Genomic DNA, 9,129 nt, shown 5'->3' on the forward strand with positions numbered 1-9,129 from the left:
CACACAACACAACACAACACAACACATCAAACACCACACACACACACAACACAACACATCAAACACTACACACACTACACACACAACACACATCAAATACACTACACACACAACACAACACATCAAACACTACACTCACACAACACATCAAACACTACACACACACAACCCCTCAAACACTACACTCACACAACACATCACACACTACACACACACAACACAACACATCAAACACTACACTCACACACACAACACAACACATCAAACACTACACACACTACACACACAACACACATCAAATACACTACACACACAACACAACACATCAAACACTACACACACTACACACACAACACACATCAAATACACTACACACACAACACAACACATCAAACACTACACACACAACGCACATCAAATACACCACACACAAAACACTACTCCCCAAACACACAACACACAACCACCAGCAGCGTCTCAGCAGCCTAACAGTGGATACAGACGCTGCCGAAATATCTCTCCTACTTCCTCCTCATGTTTGTAAACTCTGAATAAGTGCCATTGACCCGTCATATATTAATCACTCATTCAGAAAACTGAATTATTCAGAAAGAGTTGTTTTTAATTCAGTTTACTTTCAGATAAATGCTTTTTGGACTGGAGAGTTTCCACAGTAAAATTATCTATCTACGACCATCACTACAAATGTTATTCTTCATGATATGAGCCCTAAAAACCTGTCAAAATAGGGTGTGATTCATCAACTGATCATGTGCATATTAAAGCTAAACATGGCCCCTGTAATAAATGTGACCTCTGAGTAAATGAGCAAAGAGTGTTACCTGTTTCACAGGTGTGTCCTTTAAACCCCGGAGGGCAGATGCATTCTCCCGTCACATCGTCACACACGCCTCCGTTAGCGCAGGACAGACACGATTTCATACAATCTGCTCCCCATAAACCAGCCTTACAACCTGTTAACCACACAACAACTCACCGTTACTCAACAGAAGCTCACATTCTGCTGAAAACACGTACAGAAAATCATTACTAATCATTTCAGCGCTGTTAAAAACATTGATCAATATTTTAACATTCATATTTGAAAAAATATATATATAATTCAAAACCATGAGCTCAACAGATGAGCAAATCATTGAAAAGACGCGTATAGAACAGATCAGAAGTGTGTTTGAAGTCAATATGATGTGTTTTTATTTCATGTCTTCAGACACCAGCAGATCACTGAATAATGCAGAAGACTGACTGCAGGCTTCTTTAACGATCTTTAATAATCTCTTCATTAAGAATTATTGCGTTCAGGTTGGGGGAATGATTCATTGTGTTTCAAGACAATCAAGACATTCAGTGAACATGATACAGTGAGAGATGCACATCCAGCAAACAGTGTTAAGCAGCCTAGTCGTGCTGGAGAGTAAAGACAAATATATTAGAACTCACAAATCCACGAATCACTAAATGAGTATTTAACCAACTTAATGGCCAGTAGTGAAATATCTATAGTGCGGCTTACAGTGAGGGCTAGAGTTATTCATCTTTATGATCAGGACACTTGTGATTTAAACATCAAGTGCATAGATTTTACACATTTTTTTCAGGTTTTTTCTCTATTCTGTCACTGAGTTTTGGTTCCTTGCTTAGTTGGTGGCACTTAATTTCCAGCGATATTGTCGACTTGATTGCACAGAGGGGTAAATTAAAGAACGAAGAATTATTGCGTTCAGGTCGGGGGAATGATTCATTGTGTTTATTCATCACATATTTATTACAATAAATAAATCACGACATTCAGTGAACATGATACAGTGAGAGATGCACATCCAGCAAACAGTGTTAAGCAGCCTAGTCGTGCTGGAGAGTAAAGACAAATATATTAGGACTCACAAATCCACGAATCACTAAATGAGTATTTAACCAACTTAATGGCCAGTAGTGAAATATCTATAGTGCGGCTTACAGTGAGGGCTAGAGTTATTCATCTTTATGATCAGGACACTTGTGATTTAAACATCAAGTGCATAGATTTTACACATTTTTTTCAGGTTTTTTCTCCATTCTGTCACCAAGTTTTGGTTCCTTGCTTAGTTGGTGGCACTTAATTTCCAGCGATTGGCCAGTAGTGAAATATCTATAGTGCGGCTTACAGTGAGGGCTAGAGTTATTCATCTTTATGATCAGGACACTTGTGATTTAAACATCAAGTGCATAGATTTTACACATTTTTTTCAGGTTTTTTCTCCATTCTGTCACCAAGTTTTGGTTCCTTGCTTAGTTGGTGGCACTTAATTTCCAGCGATATTGTCGACTTGATTGCACAGATGGGTGAATTAAAGGAACACTAATTTTCCAACTCCCCTAGAGTTAAACAGTTGAGTTTTACCGCCTGAAAATAGTCCCCAGCACGCTCCCTGTGCAAGCAGGTGGTCACGTTGGTTATGTTGGCGGATGTTAGCCTATTTTCAGGCGCTGTGTAATATCACTGCACCTGCTGCACACATGCTACGGCAGCAAAGCTCCTTGATTATTACGCCGGAATGAGAGTATAGTTCCTAGCCATATCGGCCGAGAAAAATCCCAACTTTTCATTTTCCGTCGGTCTTCGTACACGATGTAACTACAGAAGTGTCAAGGTGTAAATAGGAAAAATATAGAAACTCTTTGGTCATTTTTGAGCGAGATGCTAACGGTCTAATCAGATTCAATGATCTATGCTAAGCTACAGCTAACAGTGCTACCGCCAGACCCAGAGATCGGCGGAATGGATTCGAAAACGGTGAAACTCAACTGTTTAACTCTAGAGGAGCTGGAAAATGAGCCTATTTTCAAAAATAGTGGAGTGTTCCTTTAAGGGTGATTGGGAGAGTTTGGGAATTTCCAACATGAGCAAGGTTTCTTGCCATAAATTAAAAACATCAGCCGAACACATGGTATATTTCTGTAATACTGAAGATGGTAACTACCCATTTGAGGAGGAAACCATGTTATATTATGATGAAAGGATGTGTGACGTACGCTTTTTCTGTAAACTGAGCCAAAAAAAATGTTTTTGGTAATATTTGGGTGATTAGGACAGCACATTTTTTCATTGATTTAGGGTAGTGTAAGAATATTTACTGTATTGCACAAGTTAGCTCATACTTTAATATAATTTCATATGCAATATTACATTTTCTGTTCATCATTATTAAGAGCCCATGTTTATTTCTGTTCAACTTTATTTCTCACTTCATAAATCCATCCAAAATTCATACAATACAACACATGTAACTGAGGGAAAAGAAGGCTTGAAGTCCAAAAGTCATTGAAAACATTTAAAAATCAAATATTAGACAAGTAAAAAATAAAAATAAAAATGCTTCAGGTCCAAAAGAAAAAAAACCAACAACAAAAACTAAAATGGTTGGGTGGCCCCATCACCAAAGAACTGTTTGACAAACACATCTAACCTGCGCAAACCTTTAACAGAAACATGGATAGGGTTTATTACTGCAACAAAAAACATTAAAAAAATGTTTATCTATAATGCTTCTATTTTCAAAACGCTTCTATTTCAGCATTTTTATTTGAGCAAAGATCTAGCTAGTTCATGAATATTTTTGTGGTTGATTAGGGCTTGCATAAATAAAGGTTGGAAACCACTGATTTAGGGCAGAGCATATTCAGTGGTTCTTTATTGCAAGGTAAATAATGTTCTTAATTAGCAACGCCTTTAAGCACTGTCCCAATCAACCAAAATGATGCTGTCCCATCCACCCTAACTGTGTTTGGGTCAAAATAAAAACAACCTAATTCGGAAAATAGAAACATGATATTAACACTCTGATATTAGCTAACTCTGGCACAACACTGTTGTTGTGCGTTGTCCCTGTACAAATAAATTGAATAAATAAAATAAAAATATTCCATCAAAAGTTTCCATCAAAAGTTTGTATAATAGAGTAGCTATGACAATTTTAGGACCTTATTATGAAAACTAGAAAAAGCTTATGTCATTTTCCTCAGTTCCTCACTTCCTGTTTGATGCATGCCCCGCCCACCTACATGATGTCATGTGGTCTTACACCTAGGACTCATTAGGTGAGAAAATTAATTCTGTATCGTTATACTGCCCCATTTGACCTTATGTCCCAATCACCCTTAATGCACAGACACTGTTTAAACTGAGCTGAGCTGGATGTTGACGTCACTGAATTCAATGATGAACTGTCTTTAACTGAAAACGGAGTGTGTACTATTGTCCTTCTGCATTATTAACACACTATTTTCCTAATTAATGCTGTTCAGTTGCTTTGACACAATCTGTATTGTTAAAAGCGCTATATAAATAAAGCTGACTTGACTTGACTTGACATTACTGGACACTTTACCGAGAGTGATAGTGTTTGGTAAGAGAGCATGAACTGAAGGACTTACTCCTGATGATCAGTCGGGTTATTGCTGAGCTGAACGGAGCTCCAGAAATGTAACGGATCACATATATACCAGCATGACTTTGGGCTTTTGCATTGATTATTGTGTAATTTATTACATCCGTAATGTCCTCTTTGGGTGACATGTTTTCAAAATTTCCTGAAAAACAAAACAACAACAGCTAGAACAACAAAAACTATAATGTTACTGATATTCTTGATGTTTTGCCAGAAAACAAGGATTATGTGGTAAATGCTGAACACATGTAAATGCTAAACTGAAACTGTAAGTCAAAATAAATAGAAGCAAATAATGAATTATAATCTTTATAGTGCCTGTATAGAGACTTTAACTTCTCAAGACACTTTACTATACAACAAGGCACAGATGTTTGTTAGTATTGTTTATTAAGTGTTCAGAGTTCCCACCGTTTTTATAGATGACTGTGTCCTCTGGTAAATATGTCTTTCTCGAGTAAGAGATGTTAACGTCTTCGCCTTCATTAACAGTGATTGTCAGAGATTCAGGGAGGAAAGCAGCTGAAGGAAAAGGAGACAGTTGAACCCCGTCAGTGTATGCATATACAAACAAGTCTTTCCCTTCAGAGGAGCCAAAGCACCGCTCACATGTCAGTGTTATTACCTTCATGGAGCATCTTGTAGGTGTAGATTTTACTCCTGCTAGAGTTTTTGAGCTGGCAGTAAAAAGCTCCGAAGGTGTGATTGCGGGACATCCAGGTGACTTTAGCGGCAGAGTGGTGGCTTCTGTCCGGTTCAGCGCTCAGGACATGAGCTTCCTGATCGGGATACTCGTGGCCCAGACTCAGCGATCCGGTGCCAGAAACGGTCCAGTCACTGCTCACACACCGGAGAGACGGCGAGTACCCCGAGGACACGACCGGGTCCGGATTGATCAGGGTCACGTCTGAGATATCTAGAGCGCTGCCTGCAGAAACATGACAGGAATCATCATTATTTAATGAGTCAAAGAGCCGTTCTGGTTTCGGACTGTCCTACAAAACCACTCATGAACCTCCTCAATGAGCTCTTCTAGTGACACAGCAACATCTCCACTCAGTGCTACAGGACATGTACAATCATATCGATGTGTTACACTTCAGCTTGTTCTATCTGCTCATCCCTGTATCTAACTCATCTCTGTACATTTACTACTCATATTATTGTCTGTATTGTGTAAATGTGTTCTTCTGCTGTAATTCTGTCTAGCTGAGTAAATTAAGCTTCTGTTACTAAGCCAAATTAACACAACTGATGCAATTCTGAATCATACCATCCAACACTGACAACAGTCCTCAACCATTTTTCCAAGTAATGTGCAAACAAATTCATTATGGCACTGAAACGAGGTGATGTTACACCTGTTTTATGTGGTTTACACAATAGGAGACTCATGCTGATTCTGAGGAAGGAGTTAATGCTTGTGGTTTTAAAACTCTCTCCGTGTTGTAATACCCATAAAATCACTCCAGGACTCAAACACTTTAGCAACTCTGACCACATAAAACACTGAATGCACCAAAACTGAAATACTGGCATACAACTACTAGAGACACAAATCCAGCCGACTGGAGGCATGAGTGAAGAATCAGACTCTGAAACCCACAGAAGAGTTTTAATCTATATGTTCTGGTTCTGTAGAAGGCTGTAAATGTGCTGAAGCAACACAGAAATGTCTAAAGGTTAGGGTTAGGGTCAAAGTTTGTTTGTTTTACCTTTATTTATATAGCGCTTTATACAATACTGATTGTGTCAAAGCAGCTTTACGGTGTCAAACAGGAAAATAGTTAATAATGCAAGATGATAATAACAAAGATTAAGTTTTCAATTAAAGTCAGTTAATTGATTCAGTGATGTCTTCATCCAGTTCAGCTCACTTCAATAGCGTCTGTGCAATCAGTCAAGCGTCCCCAACTAAACAATCCAAAGAAACCAAAACTCCATCGCTGACAGAATGGAGAAAACACCTTGGGAGAAACCAGGCTTAGTCGGGGGCCAGTTCTCCTCTGGCCAGACGAACCAGCATGATGTGGTTTAATTCCAGGCTGCAGCACAGGTCAGATTGAGCAGAGGACTCGTCTGGTTCTCGTGGTCTCGTGCCGATGTAGCAAGTACATCGGGTGTTATGAGAAGTGTTCCCGGTTCCGGTTGTCCTAATTAATGCAGCCTAACAATCCTTTAACGGATTTGAATATTAGAAGCGTATTAGTGTGTTATGTGTAAACCAGGTTAAAGAGATGGGTCTTTAATCTAGATTTAAACTGACAGAGTGTGTCTGCCTCCCGAAAAAAATCTGTCAGATAAAATGAGTTTTGATTTGAGATCAAATTTAATGGAAACTATTGATTGTGGGCACATAATGCAACCTGGAAGAAACAAGGAAGCTGATTGGCCATCGAAACTTCACATGTTAAATAGAACCATGTGTGCTTGTTTGATTATCAGTGTGCAGAAGGATCTCTGTTGGCAAAGTGAATGTGCTTCTTGATACTGGTTATAAAACCAAAGGAGAAAGATTGCTAAAGCATGCACGGATGTAGCCATCGAGTTTGGAGTAAACCACATGCTGAGTTTGTTCAAAGACAGCTGGGAAAAGCCACAATGTGTTCATCAACTTTGAGATGCTACTGATAGGATAAAGACTAATTTCTTTAGTGACTACAGACTGTTTAAAAGACCAATTGTGAATGTCTTGCAAGTTGTTTGTTAATGCTAGTGGGTTTAGCATTTAATATGCTAACTGGCCATGTGCAGTAAATGCATTTGATTTAGTGTTGCTGTTGAACCGCTATGTACTGTATTTTGTGATTTGTGAGTATTCTAGTAGCATTGGTTGTAGTTTAAATGAGTTAAACATCTTTAAATGACCGCATTACTGTGTGTAGTGACTCATATATTTATAAATTTTCTCTGTATAGGTTATTAAGCTAAGCATCTGAGCTAAGCTTCTGAATTAAACTCTGAAAATAAGCAAAGGAAGATCAAGTTGCTGCTGAAAGATTTTCAATAAATTGCTTTGATGATGAAGAATCGGATGTTTTGAGTTATTCCATGCACCCTCTGAAGTTGATTAAAGCCATTTTCAAGTTTGGGCAGACATTGAGGCTGAGAAGAATCCTTAAATAACTTGACAACCCAGGAAGAATACATTCATTATTGGCAGCACAAAGTAACTCAATTAAAGAAATGAACATTTTCACAGTATAAAGTCTGATTATAAATGGGCACCATACCTGAGCAGTATTAGAGACTATGGTCAGAGAAAGCTGCTGATGAAGTCCGGCGTGAGTGAGCACAGTCTGAGTGTGGAGACAGAGAGCTCACACTGAGCTGAAGAATATATAAAAACATTAGAGACACCTATTTCACTATATAGCTCAAGCTTTCCCTGAATTCCAGCAAGCGAGCAGCAAAGAACAACCTCTCGTATATATTGGGAGAGAAGGAAAAGTGTATCCAGCTGGCAGCGCAGTGTGTGTCAGCCTGCCATCGAATGAGGGACAAAGACTGAACCCTTTCTTCCATTTCACTGCTCTTTGTATTCATTTACTTCATGTGTTTGCTTATTGCTATAACGTGTATAAGATGGACTTTTTTAAATCTGTATGATTGTATAATATATTTATTGCTAAGGCAACATTGTGATATGTTACACAGTCATGACAATAAAGGTTATTTGAATTTAATTGAACTGAGAGAAAGTGTGTGTGTGTGTGAGAGAGAGAGAGAGAGACAGAATGTGTGTGTGTGTGTGTGTGTGTGTGTGTGTGTGTGTGTGAGAGAGAGAGAGACAGAATGTGTGTGTGTGTGTGTGTGTGTGTGTGTGTGAAAAGGGCGTTGGGCTTTAAACAGGCAACCAAACACAGCTGTCAAGATGAATGATGACTTGTTTCTTATCATTGGGTGTAGTGGTACAGCACTGGCTTGATATTATTGTTCTGCTTGAATGATTAGTGAGGGAAACACACAGTCAGCATCTCATGTGATATGTTTAAGACACACACGTCTGATATCACATCATTCAGCCACAGACACACAGCAGTCACACTTCAGTACTGCGTCATATTTAAGGATAAATCATCAAAGGTGTGCAGCTCTAAAAGTAATTGATCAGTTTCATATTTTTCTGCTACTTTCTGAAAGAATTGGCATCTTTTCATGTTAGGTTTCTAAGCATGTTCCTCATAACTGCCTCGTAACAGGTCGGCTCACTCTCTTCTCTTGCATTGTTTAATATGTTCTGATTGATGGTGATGGGAATATTTTTACCCAAAGGGGAGTGAAGAGTTGGCAGAATGAAGTGGGGTGTGGATCTGTGAGTTAAGAGACGAGGGGAGGAAGGTCAGAATGAAACGCAAGCTCCTGCTTTAAGGGGATTACTAAACTTAAACATATTATTCTTGTTTATTTATTAAAGCTGGAGCCAGCAGTGTACTAAATCATTATACTGTCCACTGAGCACTTTTGTAATATCATGACCGGGTTCTGCGTTCTTATACAGAAACTCAACACAAAAGATTATGTTTATTATAATTGGACACGGGCCATGTATAGTGCAAGAAACAGCTCAAATGTTTTGTAGGTGGTTACAATACACAGACACACACACTCTCACTTAATCTCTCTCCCTCACACACACACACACACACACACACGCTCTCTCTCTCACACACACACACAC

The 9,129-nt window shown here is 38.8% G+C and overlaps 1 protein-coding gene across 1 annotated transcript in view; it reads right to left on the minus strand.

The window, feature by feature from the left end:
* Positions 1-9,129, minus strand: part of tek (TEK tyrosine kinase, endothelial) — a 30,178-nt gene that overhangs the window by 19,208 nt on the left and 1,841 nt on the right. Inside the window, exons 2-5 of the mRNA XM_016248253.1 lie at positions 5,074-5,376; positions 4,860-4,970; positions 4,435-4,590; positions 843-974 (exon numbers count right to left, since the gene is read on the minus strand). Of these exons, the coding sequence (XP_016103739.1) occupies positions 843-974; positions 4,435-4,590; positions 4,860-4,970; positions 5,074-5,376 (702 nt within the window). The remainder of the gene's footprint in view (positions 1-842; positions 975-4,434; positions 4,591-4,859; positions 4,971-5,073; positions 5,377-9,129) is intronic.

Source organism: Sinocyclocheilus grahami, unplaced genomic scaffold, assembly GCF_001515645.1.
Source record: "Sinocyclocheilus grahami isolate Dianchi unplaced genomic scaffold, SAMN03320097.WGS_v1.1 scaffold872.1, whole genome shotgun sequence".
Taxonomy (NCBI): domain Eukaryota; kingdom Metazoa; phylum Chordata; class Actinopteri; order Cypriniformes; family Cyprinidae; genus Sinocyclocheilus; species Sinocyclocheilus grahami.